Source organism: Podarcis vaucheri (genome assembly GCF_965113315.1).
Source record: "Podarcis vaucheri genome assembly, chromosome: 12".
NCBI classification, from domain to species: domain Eukaryota; kingdom Metazoa; phylum Chordata; class Lepidosauria; order Squamata; family Lacertidae; genus Podarcis; species Podarcis vaucheri.
The window spans coordinates 64,307,708-64,333,426 of NC_138750.1; the positions used below are offsets into that span (position 1 = coordinate 64,307,708).

Genomic DNA, 25,719 nt, shown 5'->3' on the forward strand with positions numbered 1-25,719 from the left:
CACAGCAACAAATACTGGAGGGAAACAATAAGATTATAAGGAGGATTTGCTTGTGCTTCCCTTTAACTTGACACACACAGAACACAGGGAGGGCAGTGCTCAGGTGAGCCAAAGGCCTCCCACCTGGGAGACAGGCAGGTAGACAGACACCTACCTCCTCACAGTGGAGAAGCCAAAGGCCTGCCTAACCAGTGGGTTCCTAGCATCATTCAATTGGAAGGGACCCCAGGGGTCATCCATCCTGACCCCCCCCCGCAAGGGAGGAATTCTTGCTGTGCTGGCTCCAGGTCACCCACAAGGAGCCAGCAGACCTTCCTTCAGATGGAGGAGAACCCATCAGGGTCTGACGATGAAGCAAAGCGGGAAAGAAAGAAACTCACCCTCTGTGGGAGAATCTTGTCAGCCATCTTCCTCCTCTTGGCGCTGCAGGTTTGTTGAAGGGGAGGGAAGACACACGTTACCATGGCAACTAGCCCAGGTCACCGGCTAAATTATCCTCTGCTGGAGGTCTCCCCACCCACCCTGAGTCTCAGGAGGCTGGCTCTGCTTCCTGGGAGGTACCTGCCCACCCCCTCGGCCAGGAGGGTCCTTGTGGAGGAAGCCAGGGCCTTTTCCCACCCCAGGTTGCCCTGACTGGAGCGCTTTGGAGCACTGAGCACTGAGACTTGAACCCGGGCTTTAATGTGAAGCATCGTGGAGGTCAAGAGGCAGCCTCAGGAATGCTCTGCAACAACTGTATATATTTGTATATTTTGCACAAGGGTGTCACCAGATATGGCTTAACCCTTGTTTTCCTTTGTGTTTATGCACTGAGGTTGTTGGGGTTGAGGTTTTGTTTTTTGTAATATTGAATTTATTGCGTGCTTGCCAAATTGCTGCTTTTTGCCGTTTTTTGAATTCACCACCATGCTCTGCATTTTTGTATTTCCAACGCTCTGCCTTCAGAGGTTCAGGGTTCATGCTGTGAGCCACTTTGGGCACAGCTCGCTGTGGAAAAGGGGCAGGTAAGTAAACTCACTCCATCCCTCCATAAATACGGGTGTGTTCGCTTGAGACCTTGCAGTTTGCAAAAAGTTTGGAGACCCTTGGAGAGTCTTCCAGTGTTGGGCTGCAGGCTGCCTCACCCTCTCTCTTCCCCTCAGGCCAACTCCTCTTCCAAGTGGGGTCCAGTTCACTCACTCCCCCCCCCCCCATTGCCAGGGAGGAGGTCAAGCAAGTGGCCAGGCCTTTGCTCAGGGAGCGGCCTTCTGCCTTCAGGGCAGGGCTGCTCAGCCGCAGGCTGTCTGCAGCACCACAGGTACAGAGGCCAAGAGGAGGAGACCCCCTTCCGTAGCCCAAGGCTGGCCAAGTGGCCCCCAAGAGACAGAAGGAAATGTTGCAGGTGGCCCCTCAGACCCCAAGCCTCAGACCCCTAACTCCTATCCTGACAGGTAAATCAATATTAATATTTGTATATTAATTTAAATCTTATTGTGCTTTATGTCGGAAACAGTTCAGTTTGGTTGTGTACTTTATTGTTTATGCCTACTTTAGCAATTAGGCAAACTTCTATGTTGTGAGCCGCCTTGAGCGTAGTTTTAGCTCTGGAAAGGCGGCATACAGATCAAATCACAGTGGGGGCGACGATGCTCCGCCAGCTTCTCTGAGCTCCGAGGGCTCTGCGGAGCCGCGAATCCGGTCGGACAAATCCGCCCCCCACCGACCACCAGGGGGCCTCCTCCCCTGCGCGGAGCTGCGAGAGGACAGCTGCGCAACGCGAGTCGGATCCTGAAAGGGCGCCGGGAGGGAGAGAGGCGCTGCCACGGAGAGGGAGGCTGCGTCCTCCAGGTTGCTGAGCGGAAGCCTGCGGGTTCCAGGTCTAGACACGCGCGGCTGGGGCGGAGGGCTGCCGGATCCTGCACCGCAGGGAAGGAGAAAGGGGCTCCACTCACCTCCTGGGCCGGTTCTGCGTGGCGGCCCCCGCCTGCTGCTGCTGCTGCTGCGCTTGTTGCTGCGCCGCCTGCTGCTGCTGCGCCTGCTGGGGCGCTGCCCGCTTGCGCGTGGGCTCCATCACGGCCTGGGGCATCCCGGGGCGCACGGAAGGGCTCCCGACGTAGGGGGGGCCTGGGGGACCCATTGGAGCCCCCTGGTGGGGCATGCGAGCGCCTGATGGCATCCCAGGACGCTGGAGAGGGAGGGAGGGAGGGAAAGAGGAAAGAAGGAAAAGGCACAGATGAACGCTTGCTCCGGGAGGTGGCAGCACGCAGATCGGAGCCCGCGCAGGTCCTCTCCCCTGGCGGGGGGGGGGCAGGTATCCAGGCTTAGGGCAGCAAGGGGGGAGGCCCAACTGTCCCGGGTCAAAAGTACATGAGGTCATCTCCTGCCACAGCTGGAGGCAGGATGCGTCTGCAAGCCGGTTGCAGGAGGCGAGAGAGGTTGTGCTGGGGTCCCTAAAGCTGACGCAGGTGGCCCCTGAGAGAACAGGATGCTGGACTCCATGGGCCCCTGCCTGGTCCCTGGCTCTTCCTGTGTCCTCATCTAGGTGCCCCAAAGCAGGCCCTGAGCCCCACAGCCTCTTCCCTCCTTGCCCTTCCCATCAGCTGGTTCCCAGGAACATCCTTGTCTCTGATCCTGGGGATAAGCCTTGGCTTAGCCAACGACAGCCCTCTGCTCCTCCATGAATTTAATCCTCTTTTAAAGCAATGGCTGGCTCCTGAGGCAGTGAGTTCCACAGTTCCACCCTGAGCTGTGCAAAGGACTTTCTTTTATCCATCTGGAATCTTCCAACATTCAGCTTCACAAGTTCGAGTGTTAGGAGAGGGAACTTCCCTATCTCCACTGTCTCCATGCCAGGCACAGTTTTATAATCATGTCATTTCTTGTTTGCCTTTTCCCTAAACTAAAAAGAAAAGAAAAGCAAGCCCCTTTGGTCATTCTGGCTGCCCTTTTCTGAACACTTTTCCAGCCCCACAATATCCTTTTTAAGGTGAGGCAACCAGAACTATTCACATTATTCCAAATGTGGCTTCACCATAGATTTCTATAATGGCCTCATGGTATTGGCATTTTATTTTCAATTCCTTTCCTAACGATGCCTAGCATGGAATTTGCCTTTTCCCACAGCTGCCACATGTTGGGCTGACCACTTCATCAAGCTCTCTTCAGTGACCTCAAGATCCCATTCCTGGTCATTCACAGTGTCCAGGGCAGCTGTTTACCAGCTCCATCTGGTACACAGGATGTGACCCTCCCTGTCTGCAGACTGTCTTGCCAGAGTGGTGCATGCTCTGGTTATCTCCTGCTTAGATTACTGCCATGCACTCTACGTGGGGCTACCTTTGAAGGTGACCCGGAAACTGCAACTAATCCAGAATGTGGCAGCTAGACTGGTTACTGGGAGTGGCTGCCGGGACCATATAACACTGGTCCTGAAAGGCCTACATTGGCTCCTAGTACATTTCCGAGCACAATTCAAAGTGTTGGTGCTGACCTTTAATGCCCTAAATGTCCTTGACCCAGTATACTTGAAGGAGCGTCTCCACCCCCATCATTCAGCCTGGACACTGGGGTCCAGCTCCAAAGGCCTTCTGGTGGTTCCCTCACTGTGAGAAGTGAGGTTGCAGGGAACCAGGCAGAGGGCCTTCTCGGTGGTGGCGCCCACCATGTGGAACACCCTCGCATCAGATGTCAAGGAAATAAGCAACTATCTGACTTTTAGAAGACATCTGAAGGCAGCCCTGTTTAGGGAAGTTTTTAATGTTTGATGTTTTAGTATGTTCTGATATATGCTGTGAGCCGCCCAGAGTGGCTGGGGAAACCCAGCCAGAAAGGGGAGGGGGTATAAATAATAAAATTTAATAATAATAATAATAATAATAATAATAATAATAATAATAATAATAATTTTTTGGACACGGAGACGTAGTAGCAACCCTTGTTGTTCTGACTGTTGAAGAGGTCGGTGGCCCCATGGCTGACCCACAGAGTGTGGGTCAGCCTGCAGTTTAAGAGCTGCCCCAGCTGATTCAGACCAAGGAAGTCTTCACAGGAGTAAGACCCTGTCAGTGCATAACCCCTCTGCTCAGAGACCTGCACAGGTCACCCATTTGCTTCCAGGCCAAGTTCAGGGCTCTGCTATTAAGATATTGTAACCAGGGATTTTTTTCAGCCAGAACTTGCCAGAACTCAGATCCAGCATCTCTCAGGTGGGCGTCATGGCCATGATAAGAGAATGGGGGAGGCGTTTTTGGTGAGATCCAGCACCTCTTTTTTTATAGAAATATAGCACTGTTTGTAACCCACCCTGGGACCTCAAGGTGAAAGGCAGATAACAAACAAAGAATAAAAATAATTGAAGCCATAAAGAGCTTGGGACCAGTTTACTTCTGCGACTGCCTTGCCTTTATATGTCTAATGAACTGCTTTGGTCTGTGGAACTGATGCTGTAACTGGTGCCTCATAATGCTCATTCCAATCTTTTAGTGTGGCCACACTTGCACTACGGAACTCCCTGCCACTTGACGTCAGGCAGGTGCCCCTTCACTGCACTCTTCTTGGCACCTGTTTAAAACTTTTTTGTTTAGGCACCCCTATGCAGACATGGAGAAATTACGTGTGCTTTTTCCTTCTTTTAAACTGTTGATTTCAATCACCCTTTGAACACATTTAATACCTGCTCTTAACTGTTTATATCAATAATTTTTAATGCTGCCCTCCTTTCTCCTTTCCACCTCCAGGCCCCTGAAGCCTTTTGCACCCAATTTCTCCAAGGCCACCTTCCCCCACCCCACCCCTCCCAAAATGCAAAGGAGACTAAAGAGAAGCATGACCCCTCCTGGCCACACAGAGCCACTTGCCCACCACAACTGGCCACCGTGGCTTGACCGTCCTGGCCTTCACCTCCCTGCCCTGTCAGCCTCCAGACTGCAAGCCCCTGGGGGCAGGGACCTGTCTCTTCTCCTTAGTTGCTGCGTCAGGCACCATGTTCGTGGGCAGCACCATAAGGATATAAGCCTCATCCTCACCCCCCCTCCAGCGTACAGAGAGAGCCATGGGTGGGAGTGAGAGGCAGACAGGGGGTCCTTTCATCCGAGGGCACCTGTTGCGGCCACAAGCCCAGCACCACGGAGGGGGGATGAATGAGGCCCCTCCCAGCCAGCCAAAAATCTCCACCCCCGGCAGCAACTGACCCTGCAAGCATGCCTCGCATTCAGGGCCACCTGCTGCTGTCTCTCTGGCCCCCAGGCCTCCGCCTCCCCCTGGAGACTCAGCTGCTGCCCATCAGTCAGACCAAGAGGCCGTCAGGCCAGTGAAGTATGGAAATCAAATCATGGCACATTCCCCCCCCCAGCTCCTTGCCTTTAAGGAAGACCTTCCTGCATCCCTTGGGGGGGGGGGAACCCTTTCAGTTTGTTTAAGGTTTTCTCTATTTGGCCCCAGAACCTCTGCACAAAGATGATGGGAGCAGACGCACAGGGGCTCCCCTGACTGCAAGGGAATGAATTGTTTTGAGCCAGTTCAATTTTGCTGCAAAAAACAAACAAACAAAAAAAAAAACATGACAGAGGAAGCAGAAGGGATTTCTGTGGGGTGGGGGAGGCCAGGTCTAAAGGCCAGTGTGTCCTGAATGGAGCTGCCCCCCCCCCCACTCTTGGTTTTCCAAAACCTGCACAAGAGGCAGATCAGATACTCGTGAAATTACAAAGCCGGAAGAGGTTGTGGAGATCATCTAATCCCTGCCCCACAGAAGAGGCTGCAACGCAGGAGGCAGCTGCCCCATCCCTGACACCCGACCCGTCCTTCAGCCTCTGCTTAAATATCTCCAGCCCCAAACAGACCTAGCAGATGCCTGCCTTGTCCTGCTACGGCCTGTCATTTTGGGAGTGACACTTTTTTCTTTTCTTTTTTGAAAATTTCTTCCATGAGGGGACTTTAAAATGCGTTTCTGGGTGTGAGGAACTAAAATCTGCTATTATATTTATGATTTAACAACATTTAGCTTGGTAGTCTATGTTTGATGAAGAAGCACATCAAACTGCTTTTGGAAAGCCCAAGAATTTTAATTCTACCTTCTGAAAATGTCAAGTAATGCTAAATATTAATATATACTATAACTGCAAGTACTTGGCAACCATTTTTATGATTTCTACGCAAGGTAACACACATTTCACTTACCAGGCAAAACGAAATTGTATTAATTTAATCACACTATATTTTGATTTCCCAAATCATGTTACGACTTTTTAGCATCCCTCAGTTTTGGAATTTGAAGGTTGGAAAATCCAAAACACCTGACTGCCCTGCCTTTTGTTCTAGTCCTGCCCTCAGGAGCAACAGGCAGCATGCCTGCGCCATCTTCTGTGTGACTGCCAGCCCTTCCGGTATTGGAAACGCACCTCTGTGTCTCCCTTTAAGCTTCTGATCACCACCCTGAACAGGAGGAGAGCCCCACGGCTGGATCAGGCCAATCTAACCCAGCCCCCTGAAACTACAGCAATTGTGGGGAGGGGGAGAGGAAAGGGTGGCCATGCGCTGAGCCTCCCCTTCCTGGGAAAGAGGGCAAAGTTCTTTCTTTAAATCTATCCATAAGGGCCAAGAGGCAGCCATGAAGGGCTAGACCAGGTGGGACCCCGGTGGGCTTGGAACAGTGTCTGCCTGAGTCCCTCTCCAGGCCAGAGGAGAACTTCCTTCTCTAGTGCAGGCAGGAACTGGGTTTCCAGGGATGTCTCCATGGAAGTCCACAAGAAAGACCTGAACTGCTGCTGCTGCTGCAGCTCCTTCTACCGTCCATCACAGGACTTGGTCTGGAGAGCTTCCACCATTCCAGTTGCTCTCCTTGACACACACTAGCTGGTCAATGCCTTCCTCAGAACTGGACACAGCCCTCCAGAAGTGACTCAGCCAGGACACAGCCCTGAGCTCCCGTCAGTTGCCCTCACTTGTGTCTTGTGGTGTGTGTGTGTGTGCGCTCACTCCTTCATGATCTGTTTTGAGCTCATTAGCAATGAATTCTGAGCACCACCCTTTTGACTTCCTTGGACAGTTTCTGTCTGTTGTGCTTCTGAAACACCCGCTGAGCTCCAGGGTCAGGAGCAGTAATGCTGAAAGGCTGCCTTGCTGGGTCCACTGAGCCTCACGTGAGATTCCCAGCCAGGACCAGGAAGATACAACCACAGTCAGGGCAGGAAGCCCTTCAAGGCTCGTCCTTCCCTTCTCCACCACAAATAATCCTCTCCCTGCCCCATTTTGCCAGGACAAAGAGCCCTCGCCTCTTTCGCCTGCCCTTCCCCACTCTCAAATATTGCAGTCACCCCTCTTTCTTCCCCGTTCCCTGTCCGCTCCAACCCTTTTGGAGTTGGGGGAACCAGAAACCCCACCGGCATTTCAGGTATTCCAAGTGAGCCAGGTGCCCTAATCTAAGAAATTCAGCCAAGGGGTCGAGAGGAGGGAATGAAGGACTGGGGAGGGGGCGGCCAGCCACTTTTACCTTTGCCCCAGGGAAGAGAGATAACCTGTCGCACATGTCATTTCCATCTTGCTGCTCATTTTTATGAAGAGCCCCAGGAAGCAGCTGGGTGCCTGGGCACTTGTTGTTGTTGTTTGCAGCTGCCCACAAGGGAGGCTGAGACGCCTCAGTCAGGCAGGAGGCCAACTGTTCTTGCCTTAGGGGGGGATCTCTTGCCCAAGTACTATCAAAAACTTGGCACCGTGTTGTGCCAGTTGGGCAGGACTCTCCACACCACCTCCTCACAGAATCATAGAACTGTAGAGTTGGGCGGGACCCCCCACGGTCATCTAGTTCAACCCCCTAAAATGAAGGAATCACAACTAAGGCATCCAGGTCAGATGGACGTCCGGCCTCAGCTTAAAGGTAAAGGTAACGGGACCCCTGACCATTAGGTCCAGTCGTGGGTGACTCTGGGGTTGCGGCGCTCATCTCGCTTTATTGGCCGAGGGAGCCGGCGTACAGCTTCCGGGTCATGTGGCCAGCATGACTAAGCTGCTTCTGGCGAACCAGAGCAGCGCACGGAAATGCCGTTTACCTTCCCGCCAGAGTGGTACCTATTTATCTACTTGAACTTTGACGTGCTTTCGAATTGCTAGGTTGGCAGGAGCAGTGACTGAGCAACGGGAGCTCACCCTGTCGCGGGGATTCAAACTGCCGACCTTCTGATCGGCAAGCCCTAGGCTCTGTGGTTTAACCCACAGCACCACCCACACCCCTTAGAGACCCTCAGCTTAGAAACCTCCAAAGAAGGAAAGCCCACCACCTTCAGAGGGGGTGTCGTCTTCCCCACCGGGAATCCCCTAGAAGCACCAGGCCTTGTGAGACCAACCCTGACCCACCTGCCTGATGCTCCAGGGAACCTGCGGAAGAGACCTCAGGACAGGAGCGCAGCCCCCCTGAACCCACAGCAGGGGAAAGGCTACAGAGAGGCTCCCTGAGGGGACATGGGAAGATGTCTGGGGTGGAGACAGCAACGCTTGCCCCCCCCTCTCACCCTCAACACTCGAACCCAGCAGCGTCACCCAATGAAGCTGGGAGACTCAGCACAGACAGAAAGAAGGGTGTCTTCACACTCAGCAGTGCTGGGTTCAAGTGAGGCACAAGTGTTCGGGGCAGGGAGATTTCAGGCTTGCCAGACCCACTTGGGGTTTCTAGTTTGTTTGTTTTGCTGGAACTCCAAAGCCAGGCACCAAAGACAGAATTAAAGGACAGGGTGCCTCTGAGCATGTTCTAGGAATTTGTTTCCAGTGCCAGAACTGAACTGAGTTCACAGTCCTTCCACACAAAAGCCCACAAAAGATTCTGCCTGGCTTTCCTCAGCAAGACAAAAGGGAGGTGGGATTTTGTTGTTTGAAATACAGGATGTTGGCTTATACAGAGTCAGAAGACTGGTCCATCTATTGCTCAGCAGTGTCAACACTGACAGGATTTCAGGCAAGTGGCTCTCCCCCAACCCTACCTAGAGCTGTTGCTAGAGTTGAACCTGAAATATTCTGCAGACAAAGCAAGTGCTCTTAGAGTCATAGAAGTATCCCAGGCCCTCACGTTGCAAGGGAGCCCAGGGGTCATCTAGTTCAACCCCCTGCAATGCAGGAATCTTTTGTCCAACCTGGGACTTGAACCCACAGCCCTGAGATTAAGAGTCTCATGTTCTATCACAGTGAGCTACGGCCCTTGACACCCGACTGCTGCTACTGGGAGCCAGAAACACAGGCCAATCGTCTATAACTCACCCATAATTCTGCAAGGAGGCTTCTATCTACCACCTGCCCACCCCTGAACTCTGGAATTCACTGCTGCAGGAGGCAGTGGAGACCCCTAACCTGGGCAGATTTAAAAGGGGGTGTGTGAAGCAAATATCAGAGGGAGAGCAAGGCTCTGAATGCGAGTTGCTGGGGAACACAAGGAGGGAGGTGGCAGGTCTTGCACTCAGGTCCAGCGCACCTGGGGGGGGGCTTCCCTCTAGGGCCCCCGCTTGCCCACTGAGAGAAGAGGACGTTGAGCTGGGTGGTCCTTTGGGCTGATCTCCAAAGAAGACTCTTGGAGGTGGTCCCCCTGCCTGTCTGTGAAAGGGAGCTGCCAGGTTGTGCCACGGGGCAAGGAAACTCTCTGGGGGTGGTGCCCTGGTAGCCGGAGCAGCCAAGGTTTTGCTCAGGGACCCTCCCAGTCGGCAGCCAATGCTGGGGGCCACATCCTGCCTGGGGCCCTTTGGGAGAGGGAGCCGAGAGTGGCAGCAGGAGCCCATGGGGGGGTGAGGCACGCTTGCGATGCCAACCTACAGGCCAGAAACTCTGAAGGTCCAGAACACTTGGAGGGGGCATCACCAACCCCCTGCCACCCACATGGCGTCCTTGATGGACAGGGGGCCAGTGGGGCGTTCGCCACACTCCCCCTCCCGCGCCCTGGAGGGCTCCCCAAGCCCCCTGCCCCTGCCAGGCGTCCCGCTCCGCCGGCCTCTTTCCCGAAAAAGGAGCGCCTTCAGACAATGGTGCCGGAGAGCCCTCGCGCCAGGAGGGATTCCTCGCGCGTAGCGGCGTGAGAGAGCAGTGCCCGGGGCTGGCACGGGGGTCGTGCCACCCACGGGGGTCCAGCAAAGCCCGCCTGGAGACGAGGGCCTGGGATACCTCCGGAGCCCGGCCCCTCCCCCCCCGCGCCTTGCCCAAGTGGCCCCTCGCCGCTCCCTCGGGGTCCGCTGTGCGCACCTGTTTCCGAGCCAGGCCCGGAACCTGCGCACGTGCTGGGGGGAGGGGGCGTGTACCCCCCCTACACACACCCCCCCCACGCGGGCCCGGGCGAGAGCTGCTCCTCCTCCCCCCCCCTCCCAGGCCGGCTTTCCTGCTCCTCGCCGGGCAGCCCGCAAACTTTCCCCACTCACCACCCCATGGACCAGAAACTCAAAAAGTTTGCTTTTCGTCGCCTTTCGCGCTCCGCCCGTGACTTCCTCCGCGGCCATCGGGGTCGGGTCTGCACTGCTCCGCCTCCCCTTCTCCTCCTCCTCCTCCGTCGGTCCGTCTGTCTGCCTGCCTTCCTGCCTTCCTGGGCTCGCCGCCTTCCCTTCTGCCTCCGTCCTCCCTTTCTCCTCCTCCTGCAACTCTGCCCGCGCGCTCCGTCTTTCTTCCCTCGGAGCCCCGCGGCGCGCTCCGCTCACACTTCTAATAGCTCCGCCGGCCGACGGGGGAGGGGGCCCGGCAGGGCTCCCGCGACGGCCCACGGCCGGATTCCTCCGCCGAAGCGCCGCGGCCGAGGCCGGCTGAGCCCCAGCGCCGCCCGCCGCCGCCGCCGCTCCTTGCCGCGTCCCCGCGCAGCCTCGCCCGGCGCTCCGCCTGCCCGTCCCCGGCGGCCGCGCAACGCCTCGCCGCCGCGCCCCTCCTCGCGCCGCTTCCAGGCCGCATCCCCCGGGACCCTCCAGGCGGCCCGGCTACCGAGGGAAGCGGAGGGAAGGAGCCCGCCTCCCCCCACCCGTCGGGGGCTGGACGGGGGCGGAGGAAGCGAGGAGGGGCGCGGGGAAGGCCGGGCGGCGCGGGAGACCCTCTTCGCCGAGTGCCCGCAAACCATGACACCGGGGAGACGGCGGGGGCCCCCACACGGGATGTCGCGGGTCCTTCCCCGCCGCCCCCCACCCGCTCCACGTCGAGCGGCCCCTGCGAGGCCGGTCTGGGCTCCCTCCTCACAGAGACGTCCGGCGGAGGCGTCACCGTCGCCTCGTCTTCCTCCCCCCCCCCCGCCTGTCGGTCACTCTCCCGTCCTGCCCTGCGTAGCGCTGGCAGGGAATGGAGAGCCGCCGGCATCTCCCGGTGCGCGTCTCCCTGGCAACAGAGCCAGTGTTGCCAGGTAACGGGCAGGGCGTGGTACCCAGGAGAGGCCCGATGCGGAGTCGTGAAGAGGGAGCGAGGGAGGGAGGACCAGCGGGGGGAGGCTTCCTCCCGATGCGTGATGGCGGAGCGGCGTGTTCACACGTGCAGACGAGGGCGCCCGGTTGCCCCCGGGTCTCCCCACTCCCGGCCAGGACCAGGAGAGGCGGCGGGGAGGCGAGGGAGCCCCTCCCCCGCAAGCTCTCCAGTACCCCACCGGGGGCGCGACCGCTGGATCCCCCTGCCCAACGGGCTGCGGTGGTGGGGAACCCCCCCGGGGGATCCCCGCCGCCCTCCTGGTCCTGCCCCCTATGGACGGAGCGGGGGGAGGAAGGCCGAGAGGAAAGGACCGTGGCCCCTCCCCCCCAGAATCCCGGGGCTTCCCACTGACCGACCCCCCTTCTCCCCCCCCCCCAGTTACCGGGCTCCTCCCGGCGGGGAGGGGGCGCGTGGGGCGCATGCGCAGCGCTGCCTTTTTCCCCTCTCGCCGTGAAGGTCAGCCGAGCGGACTGAGGGAAAAGGGGCGGGTGTTAACTCCTTCCGCGCCGCTTCGGTGGAGCCGCCGAGCGCAGCTAACCCTCCCCGCCTCTCCGACAGCCGCCGACGCCGCACAGCACACGCGCCGCCGACGCCGCGCCGCTTCCCCGCCCCTTCGGAGAGCGGTCGGCGGAGGAGGGAGGGAGGGAGGGAGCGGCTGTCGTTGCCACCGGCTCCGGACTCAGCGGGACTTGCCCGACGGAGGGAGCCGAAGGCGCGCGGGGCTCCCGTCTGGCCGGCCGGGGCCCCCCAGGAAGGAACGCGCTTGCCGAGCCTCCTCCCGCCGCGGGTGCCCCAGCCCCAGTCGGGGGGCTCTCCAGCTTTCCGGGCGCGGAACGGGCCCCCCGGGGCCAGCGAGCGAGCGCCCTTGCCGGACGTGACCCCCGACGGCGGGAGGAGCTGCTGCGGGCGCCCGCTTCAGCCTATCTGAAGCGGCTGCCCCCGGGATGCGGGCCTGAGGGGCCCCTCAGCTCGGCCCAGGCGCCCCCGGTACCCGCCTCGCCCGCCCCCTCCTCGCCGGGAATTCCAGGAGAGCAGCCGCCGCCGCCTGGGCCGGCGCGGACGTCCCCTGCGACGGAGCTCGCTGAGACTGGACAGGCGGTGGACCCTCTTTCCCTAGAGAGCCGACGGTCGCCTCTACCCAAGGGGTCTCCTATTGGGTCCAGGATCCCTGCGGCGACCCCAAAAGCAGCCTCGCCCCCAAGAGTCCAGGCGACTCTCGCTCCGCTGCTTCGTCTATGTGGGCTACTGATCCTGTTTGTCTTTTTCGCGGGGCGGGGGCCCTGGAGCAGAGCCGAGTCCGCCAGCCTGAGGCAAATTCTCCTGCGCCCCTGAAACCCCAGCTCCGTGAAGCCCATCCATTGCATCAGGAGGAGGTCCGAGAGAGGCCCCCGGGTGCTGTGCCTGGGGAGTCCTGTCGGGGCCTGGGGGGGTGGGCAAGTCTCTGCAAAGGCAGCCTGGCCCTTGCACCCCCCTCCCTAACCTGCAGAGGCGAGGGTCTCTCCCTCTCACATGCGCACATGCGACTGACCCCCAGCAAGGCAAGGTCCACCAGAGCCACAAGTGGGGTCTCCTTCTGCTGGGGGGCACCTTTGTGCCTCCCCTTTGGGGGGACAGGGGTGCATGTACGGCCAGTTTGGAGCCCACCGAGGGGGGAAGCTGCACCCGCCAACCAACGTGCCCCATGGAACTTCCAAAGGCTGCTTCCTCCCAAATGGGCCAGGAGCAACCCGAGGGGGGGCGCTATTTATGACACTCTCTTGAAGTTCCAGCTGTGCTCAGGGTCCCCAAAGAACTGAAGAGCCCTGTGGCTTTCACCAGAAAGGGCTTCCTGGAGAAGAGGAAACTTGGAGGCTTTGAAGCAGGAGCTATGGCAGCCGGGACCCTGCTCAGCAGGAAGAGGCTGAGCCAGGAGACCTCACGAGCTTCCATCCAGCTCAATGGGATGCCGCTGGGTTGCATTTATCGGGCTCTTCAGAGTGATATGGCTTTTGAATGGCTTTATTTTAAGACCTCTGGGGTCTGATTCTGATGGATCCCAGCCCACATTCTCAATGGATCCCAAAGGCCGCTTGGGAATGGGTGTGTTGCGAGGGTTGCAGAAGCCCAGCTGCTCCCAGTGCACTTCTGAGGCCACTGAGGGGGACAAGGCTGGACGATGAGCAGCCCACCTTGAACTCTCTCCCTCCTGGATGCTCCTTCAGAAGGAGGAAGCACTGCAGCAGCAAGCCAGTCACTCTTTGCAACTGGGGAGACAGACATGGCCCTGGGGAAGAGAGGGAGGGAGGGAAGGAAGAGCCCCCATGGCTTCTCATAAGTGCACACACAGAGTTAGGAAATAGCCACGCAGGTCTGCGTGAACCTAAACGTTTTCTTGCAAGAGCCTTCTGTGACTGGGGCTGCAAGTATTCCAAGTGCTGTTTTGTCAAAGCTGTTGGTAGACATAATAAATATGTGATTGCGAAAAAGAATAGACTAAATAACATGCCCTCGTTTTCTAGCCCACCTCTCCCTGCAGCCTCTGGCCTGATCCAACAACCCACAGCTCAGGGGCAGGGAAATCCCCTTCTCGTTCATTTAGCCTGCTTGTTAACTATAGGCTGCAATCCCCAGATTCCCTACTCCACCCCCCATGCCTTGCCTTGGGGAGAATGGGCTGTTCTACTCTGGTTCTCTTTGAGGGCTTATGACCCTTAGCGGCATCTGGTGGGCCACGATGAGAACAAGAAGCTGGCCTGATGATGATGATGATGATGATTTTTTATTCATCCCCCGCCCATCATGGTGGGTTTCCCCAGCCACTCTAGATCTAGCTAGAGCCAGGTTCTTTTGATGTTCTCCTCATCCCCCAGGAGGACCAGGCTTAGAAGAAGCTTGATTCATTTGTTTTGGGGAAAAGAAAGGGCTCCTGCTGGCCTCTCTTCTTCCCACCCCTTGCAATTCATGGTGGATCCCCAGATGGTGTCATCAGGAAGAGTTTGGCTTCTTGGACCATGGTCTCCGTTTCCACAAGGAAGGCCTTCTGGCAAGAGATGGGCTGCACCTCACAGCGGCTGGCAAGAAGGTGTTTGCTAAGAGTCTCGCAAAGCTGTTCAGGAGAGGTTTCAACTAGAACTTGAGAGGCAGGGAGACGGCATTACAGATGACAGAAGAACACCTGGCACTGGGGATAATGCACAGGAAACTGAAGTGGTGCTCCAGAAACCTGCTAAAGGGCAGGAAACTACAAGAAGGAAGCAGCTGGAGGGAATGACTCGCGGTTTCAGTTGACTCTATAGTAATGCACACAGTATGGGAACAAGCAAGAGGAACTGGAGCTCTTAATACAGGATAGCAAATATGACTTAATAGGCATTACTGAAACATGGTGGGATGAGACTCATGACAAGAATGCAAGAATTGAGGGCAGGAGTGCCAGCTTGGCCCCATGGCCATGGGTGCCCGGGGCCATCGGTGCCATGCAGCGTGCATGGACCTGGTGCCAAAATTTGTGGGTGCCCGGCTCCTTCATGGAGAGTTTTGTGGGTGCTTGGGTACCCAGAGCCCCAGGGAGCCAGCAACTATGATTGAGGGGTATAACCTATTCAAAAGGAGTAGACCAAGCAGGAAGGAAGGAGGGGAAATTGTCGGAGAGAGAAACAACCATGAATTTACTGTGGGTGTCTGCTATAGACCACCAAGCCAGACTTGGATGATGCCTTCCTAGAGCAGATTACCAAACATTTAAAAAGGAGAGATATAGTAGTCATGGGAGATTTCAACTCCTGTTGGGACACAAACTCTGCCAAGATTGTAAGGTTCAAATCTTGGACCTGGTCCTCATCAACAGGGAGGAACTGATCAGCAAAGTGGACATACTGGGAAACTTGGGAGGAAGTGAGCATGCTTTCCTGGGTTTCATGATAAAACCAGCAAGAGGAAGCTGAGTGTAGTCAGACATGCACTCAGGATTGGTGGATCAGGGGAATGCTGTGGACATAGTGTATCTTGATTTCAGTAAGGCTTTTGACAAAGTCCTCCATGATATTCTTGTGAGGGAACTGGTAAAATGTGGGTTGAACGAGGTAACTGTTAGGTGGATTTGTAGCTAGTTGACTGACTGAACCTGAAGAGTACACATTAATGGTTCCTCATCAACCTGGGGGGAAATGACGAGTGGGGTGCCACAGGTTCTGTCCTGGGCCCGTTGATGTTCAACGCCTTTACAAATGAATTGAGGGGGTGCCCTTCCAATCTGCAAGTGATATCAAGCTGGGAGAGGTAGCTAATGCCACAGAACACAGAATCAGGGTCCAACAAGATTTTAGCAGACTGGAGAACTAACAAAATGAATTTCACTAGGGACAAATGCAAGGTTCTAAGTTAAAAGACACTTAGGCAGAAAGAACCAGCTGCACAAATAAAAGATAGGGAACACCTGCCTTGGCAATAGTACATGTGAAAAGGAACTAGGGGTCTTAGTGCACCAGAAGCTTAATATCAAGTCAACAGAGTGATGCAGCAGCAGCCAAGAAAGAAAGAAAAAGAGAGAAAGGGAGGAAGGGAGGGAGGGAGAAAGGTAATGCTATTCTAGACTACACCAACAGAAATATAGTATCCAGATCAAGGAAAGTCATATTACTGTTCTATTCTGCCTTGAACCACACCTGAAATACCGTGCAAAGCTCTGGGTGCCACAATTTAAGAAGACTATTGAGAAGCTGGAACATGTGCAGAAGAGATCAAGGGTCTAGAAACCAAGCCTTATGAGGAATGGTTGAGGGAACTGGGGATGTCTAGCCTGGATTAGAGGAGATTGATTGTAGCTATGATAGCCATCTTCAAGTATCTTAAGGGCTGCCCCATGGAAGACGGAGCTAGCTTGTTTTCTTCTGCTCTAGAGAGCAGGACCTGAACCAATGGATTCAGACAAGAAGGGAGTAGTTTCCAACTCAACATCAGGAAGAACTTTCTGATGGTAAGAGCCATTTGACAGTAGAACAGACTCGGGAGGTTGTGGACTCTCTTCATTTGAGTTTTTAAAACAGGTTAAATAGCCACCTGTCATGGATGCTTTAGTTGCAAATTCTGCATTGCATGGGGTTGGATTAATGACTTGGGGTCTCTTCCAGCCCTACAATTCTGTGAACTCACATCCAGAGAGTCTCTGGCCGCCTTGAGGAAAGATGCCATCATGATAAAGAAGAGAGGGGTCAACTTTTGTTTTTGTTTCCTGCCTGGCCCCCACCCTCCTTTTGAGTGGAGATGGCTGAAGGATGAGTGGGAGGGGGCCCCGGCCACTCATGGTGGAAACTGGCTTCAGAAGGCAACTGCCTCTCTTGGGAAACATCCATTTGTCCAGCCTTGGGGAGATGCCAAGGGACAAATCCACCAGTTTTCCTGCATTTATTTCTCATACTTCCTGGGCTAAACTCCACCATTTATGCATCTGTGGTCTCCTCTCCCCCCTCCCTTTGTTTTTAAGTGAAATGGACAGTCTGCTACAATGGTGCCTTCTAGGGACCCCTCACTCTTCTAAGCCCTCCATTACTGTCATCAAGCATTGATTAGGAATCGGACGTCTGCATTGCGGGAACTTGTTCTAGCTGGTTGCTGGGACCCTTCCAACTCTGCCATTCTATTCTTCTATGAAGCTTATCGCTCCAATGGGCAACGACCAGGTCAAGCCACAGCCCCCCTCCCCCCACTTCCTTCTGGGCTGGGCTTCCTTCCTGTTCCCTAATAATATAATCAAAGAACTGTAGAGTTGGAAGGGGCCACAAGACTCATCTAGTCCAGGCCCTGCAATGCAGGAATCTTTTGCCCAACACAGGACTCCATAGGCGCCGACTCCATGGGGCTTGAGGGGGCCCGAGCCCCCTCAAAAATTCGTTTGGGGGGCTCCGCCCCCCCAATAATCTCGGGCTCCCCTCCAGCAGAGCGCCACCGCCGCCCCTCCCCCAGCCCAAAATGCACAGGGTCGGGCTGCATGCCTCCTGCCCTCCCTCCCGAGCAAAAGCTCCACCCAATTTCCTTCGGAGCTGATTAATAGGCGCAGCACGCTCTCCCCTATTCGCTCACGAGGAGGCGGCACCACTTTATTTGCATATTCATGAGCTTATTTATTATTCATGAGCTTTCCCGGGGGCCCCCCAATATTTTTTATAAGTCCGCGTCCCTGCAGGACTCGAACCCATAACTCTGAGGTTACGAGTCTCATGCTCTACCAACCGAGCCATTCCAGATCTGAAGCAATGCTCCTGAGGGTTGCTCTCAGGTTTAAGGGGCTTAGATAGCTACTGTTTACCAGTCTCCAGCATTTCTGGAGTATTTTGAATCTGTACAGGAGAGAGTGCCAGTGACACAATGGGGGGCCTCCGTGGGTCAGGGGAGTGAGAAACCACAAGTCGGTTGTGACCATTTGGCAAGGCATTTTGAAGGCCAGGCCTCTGCAGCAGCTGCTGCCTGAGCACTATTGTTAATCCAAGCCCCAGTGAGGCTTCCGCTGCCCCCGTCTTGTCCGGTTTCCATGGGGTCAATTTCAGTTCCATGCCAAGGGTGTGGCCAAGCCCCATGCTGTGGTGTGACTGACCAGATGCTCTCTTGCCCGTTTGCCCAACGTGGCTCATGGGCACAAACCCAGGGATGGGGCTTGAGCAGATGAAAGACATACTTTCATACTTTCAGTGCAGTTCAGCGTCTGTATGGAGCCGTTGGGAGTGGCCAGCCGAGACCTTCAGTAGTGGCCCTGTTAACTGCGCCACCTTAGGATGCTGTGGGAAGGAGCCCCCCCCCTTGGAGAATAGGCAGGCACCAACGGTTAGATGTTAACTGTTAGGGACGCGGGTGGCGCTGTGGGTTAAACCACAGAGCCTAGGACTTGCCAATCAGAAGGTCAGTGGTTCGAATCCCCGCCACGGGGTGAGCTCCTGTTGCTCGGTCCCTGCTCCTGCCCACCTAGCAGTTCGAAAGCATGTCAAAGGGCAAGTAGATAAATAGGTACCGCTCCAGCGGGAAGGTAAACGGCGTTTCCGTGTGCTGCTCTGGTTTGCCAGAAGCGGCTTAGTCATGCTGGCCACATGACCCAGATGCTGTACGCCGGCTCCCTCGGCCAATAAATAGAGATGAGCACCACAACCCCAGAGTCGGCCACGACTGGACCAAATGGTCAGGGGTCCCTTTACCCTTTACCTTTTTAACTGTTAGCTGCTTCCAGCATGCATTAAAAACACATTTGCTTAGGCATTCCCAGGCCAATGATGCTAGTTTTCAGCATCCTAGTCACTGTAATAATATAAATATTTTACTGGTGTGGTTTGTTTTAGTTATTATGTACTGGTTATTTTACTGGTTACAAATATTCTTAGTGCTCTCTGGAGAGAAAGGCGGCATAAAAACAGTTTTATAAAACCAATAAATAAAACAGGCAGCATAATTAATGCCTCTGGCCACCGGGAGGTGTAGGGTGGGGTGGGGGAACACAGGATGAGGAGCCCCCCCCCCCAGCCAAGCATGGACCTGTATGTGTTCTCTGGATCAGAGCTTCAGGTTCCTGGCTGTGCCCTGGGCCTCCTGCGAAGGATTCATTCTGCACTGAAGAAATGTCCTACTGAATTCCTAAGAGACCAAGCAGAGTTGCATCACCTTGGGCTGCCTGGGAGCCCCAAGACAAGAGCTCACCTCTCAAGGAGGGGAAAAGGGGTTTAATGTGAGTTCAACGTCCAGTCTCCCCAGGGTGGGGCGGGGGAACAGCAGCAGCTCGACCCAAACAAAGGCGGCAGCCGGAAAGGCCTCACTGCACCTCTGCCTGACCTCCTGGGTCAGACTCTGGTCCGTCTCCAAAGGCAGGAACCTCATAAGCTGCAGAGAAGCCCCAGTGAGTGGCTCTCAGGAGCACAACATTTTGGCACACATCGGAGCCACGCTCTTCTCCAAGCTCAGATATGGTTGTGAGATGCACACACCGTAAATCAGAGTTGGGGGAGGAGGCGCCCCAGGGGGGGCAAAGCAGCCCCTGACTCCCGGATGTATCTGAAAGGGCAGCCTCAGCCAGCAAGGGGTCCCGGGGCCCACACAGGAGGCGCTGAAGGGGCTGCTGGGAGAACTTACTGTCATCTACCAGAGGACCTCGAGCAGACCTCTCTGTCCTTGCCACTGTCCCTGAAGTCCCCCCCCCAGCCCCCTTTCCTGCCCCTGCCCCCTAAGGGGGCAGTGACCATCTCCACTAGCTCTGGTGGCATCAGATGGCAGGCTGCCAGCATGGGAGAAGGATGCCACTGGCAAGGAAACACCAGGTGCCAGGTGAGGTTCTGGACTCTGACTGCGCTGGGTGATCCAAAAGATTCTGGCCACGGAAGGAAGGGCTAGAGGGCTTCATCTCCCTGCCTTTGCCCATCCCCGCGGGACTTCCAAAGCCCACGGAACAACGGGGAAGGGGGACTGAGCTGCTCCTGCCCACCTCCCGTTTCAACAGGTAGGTCTCCCATTAAAGTGCCCGGGGCTTGGAGACAATGTGGACGACTCGTTAGAGGCACGGATGTGCTCAGTGGGATTGTGCTTCTTTAACAGGCATTAGTGGACCAGGATTGGAACCACGGCGCATGGGGAGGAGAGAGGGGCGCCCCTTTCCCCCACCCCCGCTGTCGCAACGAGATTGCCCCCCATAAGTTGGGGCAGGCAGGGGTCCTGCGTGGGGCTGACAATTGCAGCAGGCAGGTCTTCTCCAAGCTGAGGGCGGGGATGCTCAGCCTGCCCAGGAGGCTCTGTGAATGTGCTGTTGGGGGGGGGGCGGGGGGGGCACAGCGCCAACCTCGCCCTGTCCGGACGCCAAGAGCTCCGGCACCCATAATACCCGCCCCCTCCTCCTGATTGCCAGTCTCACACACCAGCGTCCGAGCAGATGGAGGTGGGGGGGGGAGGCAGCAGGTGAAGGCACTGTGTGTGTGTGGGGGGTCACTCACTCCAGGCAAGTTTACCTTCGGTACAAGCAAATGAGCCGCGGGGGAGTCCAAGACGCCGCCTCCTCCTCCTCCGAGAGAGAAGCGGCAACATCTTAGTAGCAGCCCAGCCGCGGAAGCCCCCCTTGGGGCCAGCAAATGGCTGCCCTTCCGTGCCCCCCCCCGCCACTCCCCGCATGGCTGACCCATTTCCCCTCCCCCGAGGCAGCCCCTCCCAGGGCTTCGGCCGGCCCTTTCTGCGGCCGCGCCCCCGGCCGCCTTGTGCACGTGGGCGCGGAGAGTCTGCGGAGAAGGCGGTGTGTCCCCCCCCCCCCGTCCACACACACTCGCACTTACCCGGCTGCCCCGGTCCTCGTCCGGTCCGCTCTGGGGCTCGTGGGTGCCTCCCTGCCTGGCAGGCCAGGCGCGGTAATGCTCGTGCGCTCCGCCGCCTGCAGCCAGCGGCGCCCGGGACTGGGGGGCTGCGGAGAGGCGGCGGGAGTTGCCGGCCGGGCGCGCCAAAGGGCGCCTCCCCCGGAGCCGGGGCTGCTGCTCCTCTGCCCCGCCGTCCGTGCGGGCCAGGAGGAGACAAAGAAGCTCCGCCGCCGCCGCCGCGACGGGGCTGCCAAGACCCACACGGCAGCTTCCTTCCTTCCCCTCTTCCTTCCCAAATGCTTCTGCCCGAGTTTCCATGGGAACAGTATAATGCCTTTCGCGTTGCTGGGGAGATGCGGAGGCTCAGCAACCTCGCCAGGCCTGCCAAGAACCTCGCAGGCTTCGGGGGGCTGGGGCGAAAGCCGGGGGAGGATTGGGCACCGGACGGGGCGGCCGAGGCCATCTCCCTCCGCAGCAGAACGTCCCGGGAGCCTGGCTGCCGGATCAGGCCAAGGGGCCAGCACCCACTTCTCGCAAGGGCCACCCAGGGGCCTCGGAGGGGGGCGAACCAGCAAGCAGGATCCGGCCCAAGAGAAACTCTCCGCTCCGGCGGTTTCCAGCAAGCGGCATTCAGAAGCGCAGATGCCCCAGACTGTGGGAGCTGGACAGAGCGAGGAGGGGAAGGTCTCCCTGGGACGCGGCGGACTCGAGTGTCAGGGATGCTCGAGCTGCGATCCCTGCATTGCAGCGGGTTGGGCTGGATGACCTTTGGGGTATCTCTAGCCCCCTCCTCCATGATATAATAAAGAGTTTGCTGGATCTTGCCCAAGGGTTCCTGTTCTCCCAGTGGCCAAGCAGATGCCCATTATGGGAAACCAGCAAGCAGGATTCCAGCGCCAGAGCAACTTTCCAGCAAATGGTCTTCAGAAACACTGCTGGATAGAATCATAGAATCGTAGAGCTGGAAGGGACCCGAGGGTCATCTAGCCCAACCCCCTGCAATGCAGGGATCTCAGCTAAAGCAACGCCGACAGATGGCCGCCCAACCTCTGCTGGAAAACCTCCAGTGAAGGGGCGCCCACAGCCTTCCTAAGGACAGCTCTCTCCTGCTTCATGAATTCGTCCAACCCTCTTTTCAAGCCCCCCAGGTTGGTGACCACCATTGCCTCCTGTGGGAGAGAGTTCCGCAGTTTGCACAGAGGAGGACGGTCTTTCACCCGCCCTGAATCTTCCAGCATCCCCTGTCACCGCGGGAGGCCTGCTTGCGGCTGGGGTGGGGGGGGGCGCTTGAGCAAAGGGCGCCTTGTTCTGGAGAGGGAGGGAGAGCAAACGGATCTCGCTGGCTTCAGGAGAAATGGAATGGAAAACTACAGGCAGGTCCTGACGTGTTTCCACGTGGCTCTTGCTGTGCGCCTGAAGGCAGCGCGCGAGGGCGCAGCCTCGGAGAGACTCGGGCAGCCGCTTCGTCCATCCTCCCCGGCGAACCCGCGAGGCTTGCACCGCCTGCCTTTGGCACATGACGGGGCGCTGCTGAGCGCAGATCATTCGCCTATTTCGCTTCCAGGACCCTTTTGCAAGACGCCTTTCAGTCGCTCACAACATCCGCCCTTATCTCGCCCTCCTAATAATTAACCCGGTTCCTAAGGCTCGGGTTGTAGTGACAAGAGAGGACGAGGAAGAAACAAAGGGGAGCTGTCGACGCCCTTGGGGAGACCTGAAGTTTGCAGAGGGAGGAGTCCTCTCAAAAGAGGAAACTTGAGGGAAAAGGACAAAACTTCTGATTCTTCTCCTTTTTTTCTCTTTCCCCCTTTACTTTCTTTCTCCCACCCCCTTTTGGGTTTGCGTTTTTATTTAGTTTTTCTTATCTTTGATATCTTTGATAAAAAAAAATTAAAAAATTCCTTCCAGTAGCACCTTAAAGACCAACTAAGTTAGTTCTTGGTATGAGCTTTCGTGTGCATGCACACTTCTTCAGATACACTGAAACAGAAGTTGCCAGATCCTTCTATATAGTGAGAAGGTGGGGAGGGGTATTACTCAGAAGGGTGGTGGGAATGGGAGATTGGCAGATAGCTGAGATGAGCCTGTTGACGACTTTTAACGACTGTATCTTTGATAAAAAAGATATTCGACATTATTCTTTTAAATATTTTTTTCCAAAATTTAAAAAAAAACTTGGGAAAAAACTTGAAAAAATAAAATAAAATTTATTGGGGGGGGGGGGAGTTAGAGAAAACCCGAGAGTGCAAAAAACAGGGAGGCTGTGTGGGAATCACCTCACCCAATCCCTTTCTCCCAAAGAGCCCCATGGGGGCTGAGGGGGGGGGGTCAGCAGTGGCAGAATAGAAAGACAAGCCTGCAGTCTCACCAAGACAGAGCAGGACTTTGTCGTATACTTCTCAGGTGCTCAGTTCTAGTGCTGCTGGCCGCCTGGTGCAAGGACAGATCTAGAATGAAACTAACGATGCTTAACCATCAAGGCCCCTAATCCTGGAGGATTAGGCAACTTTAGTCCATACTGCAGTTTGAGTGGCACAGTCTGGAGCTGCAGTTGGTGTTGACAGGACTGAGCCCTGTGATCAAAGATCTACATCAACTACCAGGCTGAGATCAAGGTATTCCTATGAGTATAGAAAGCCCTTCATAACTTGGGACCACCTTACCTAAGACGTTGCCTTACCCCCCCCATGCACCCACTCAACTGCTTTGATTGACAGAACAGGCACGGCTCCAGGTGCCACATAATGCCCATTTTCCGCATTTGTCAGAACATCATTTATTGTGGCAGCGCCTGCCCTTTGGAACTCCCCACCTCTTGACATCAAGCAGGTACCTTCCCCGTACTCTTTCCAGCACCTGCTATAAATATGTTTCTTTCAACAAGCCTGCCTGGATGCTTTGAAAGTTTATGTGGATTTAAGCATTTTGTCTGTTTTAAACTAATGCATTTTCCCTTGGTTTTCTTATCTTTTTTCAAACTGCTTTGAGGGGCGGTTTTGACCATCGAACACTGTGTGGGTTTTATGAAATAAATAAGAGAGAGCAGTCCTTGCTCCAGCAGCGGAACTACTGGGAGCCCAGTCTAAGCCCCTGGTTGTTCCTTTGAAGCCCTGCCCTTAGCTGCCCCACACCTGTTGTCGTGGCTAGGAGGTTCCCCACCCCCCACCTGTCCTAAGGGTGGGAAGACACTGCTACATTTCCTTGCACACCTGGCTTGCCATGTTTTGTCAAGGACCTGACCAGATTGGCCCTGGATTTCCAGGACTTCATAGCCACCAAAGGGTCTGCCACTTTGTCTGTCAGCCAAACCAGGTCTTTAGGAGTGCACTGAGGAAGCTGGAACACACACACACACACACACACACGTACAAAAATGCACATGATAGTGAGATGCTCTCCACCCGGAAGCAACATATCACAGAGTCCCAAAAGCAAATAAATGCTCAGTTGCAGCTCCTGCCTTAACGTCGGCACCTCAGAAGCGATAAAGGCAACCGACAATATTTTTGTGTTGGGCTTGCTGAACGCTCCGCTTCCCTGCAGAGATGGTAGAGTTGGAAGGGACTCCTGAGGATCATCTAGTCCAACCCCCCTGCAAGGCGGGAATAACAACTAAAGTATCCATGACAAATGACCGCCCAGTATCTGCACTCACTCATACTTCCCCTGGGTCTTTGGGCCCCGATCCTTTTCCCCTGCAGACTGGGAGACACAGCAAAGAAGAACTCCTGGGACGGAGGCAGTGGTGGACGCTGGGCTTTAAAATTTCTGCGGCACTCTGTGCGACACCAGAATTTGGCACACACCCACCCCTCACCTCTTGCATTCTGTTGTTCATCATTGTCGCAGCGTCCCCTGCGGTGCTCTCTGAGCTCAGCACCCGGTGCAAGCGAACTGGTCGTGCTCCCCTCAACCCGCCTCTTGATGGAGGGCTCCTTCACAGTACGTGAACCTGGAGAGGGGGCTTCTCCTTCTGGGCTCCCCACCTGCAGCCAGCGAGGAGGCCAGCCAGTGCCAACAGACCTAGATGCCCAGGAAGGTGTGTGGGGCAAGGGAGAGGGCAAGGAGAAAAGGGGCTACGAAGAAGCAGCCCCTCCATGGCAAAAGCGTGGCACGGGGGGGCAGGGGCACCTTGGCCCTGGGCACACACTTCTGAGGGGTGCAGCCAGGTGACCCCACGACAGGCTCCCTCATGGAAGGGGAAGCCACGGGGAGGCAAGCCCAGCTGTGCCCAGGCCAGGCCTTTGGGGCTGGATGGCAGCTCCTTCTCCTCGTGGCCTTCGCAATGAGATCACGGGAGAGAGGTTTGGGGATTTCTTCGTTAAGCATTTTATGCGCCCATTTTTTTAATTTTTATGTTTCAAAGTGTCCTATGATATTTGGATGAAGGGTGTTATACAAATTTAATAAATAAGGATGCTGCTGAGGTTGGGAAGCCAGTCTAGGATTGGGAAGGATGTGCGGTGTATCCAAAAACCCCACCCAGCTCCACAGGAGGCAGCGAGACATGGGTTTGCTCCTCAGCATCAGGTGGAGGAAGCCTGGAGGAAGCAGACCCCCCCCCCTCTGCAACACACCTGCCTCCCTCCTCAGAGCACGGCAGAACCCAGGAGCCCAGCCAGGACCACAAAGGGCTGCTGGATCAGGCCAATGGTCCATCCAGTCCAGAGTCCTGTGTAGTGATCAGGTGGGATTGCTATGAGGAATTATAACAAATATAGAGTAATCCATCTGTGTCAGCAATGAAAGCATTGCATTCACTGGGTTTAAACTATTTTGATATGATTCTTGATCAATCCACACCTCTGCATCCCTGTTCCATTTCTCTTTCTTCACAAGTCACATACACACTTAAGACAGGCAGGCGTCCTGGGTCATTAAAGACAGTGGGCAAGTTTCTTTGGTGTAGCTTTTCTGATATGTTAATCTTAGGGCCGGGTGGCGCTGTGGGTAAAAGCCTCAGCGCCTAGGGCTTGCCGATCGTAAGGTCGGCGGTTCGAATCCCCGCGGCGGGGTGCGCTCCCGCTGCTCGGTCCCAGCGCCTGCCAACCTAGCA

General features: G+C 56.0%; 1 protein-coding gene across 5 annotated transcripts in view; it reads right to left on the reverse strand.

The window, feature by feature from the left end:
• The window catches only part of SMARCD3 (SWI/SNF related BAF chromatin remodeling complex subunit D3), a 35,357-nt gene extending 14,361 nt beyond the window's left edge, over nucleotides 1-20,996 (reverse strand). For 2 of the 5 annotated variants that reach the window (XM_082192417.1, XM_082192416.1), the window contains exons 1-3: nucleotides 20,646-20,996; nucleotides 1,932-2,164; nucleotides 381-423 (exon numbers count right to left, since the gene is read on the reverse strand). In XM_082192417.1, the coding sequence (XP_082048543.1) occupies nucleotides 381-423; nucleotides 1,932-2,164; nucleotides 20,646-20,981 (612 nt within the window). In that variant the 5' untranslated portion in view covers nucleotides 20,982-20,996. Of the gene's footprint in view, nucleotides 1-380; nucleotides 424-1,931; nucleotides 2,165-10,361; nucleotides 10,627-11,758; nucleotides 11,894-20,645 lie in introns of those variants that run through there. The other 3 variants (XM_082192420.1, XM_082192418.1, XM_082192419.1) reach the window with 2 other exon arrangements.
• Between the last annotated feature and the right edge of the window lie 4,723 nt (nucleotides 20,997-25,719).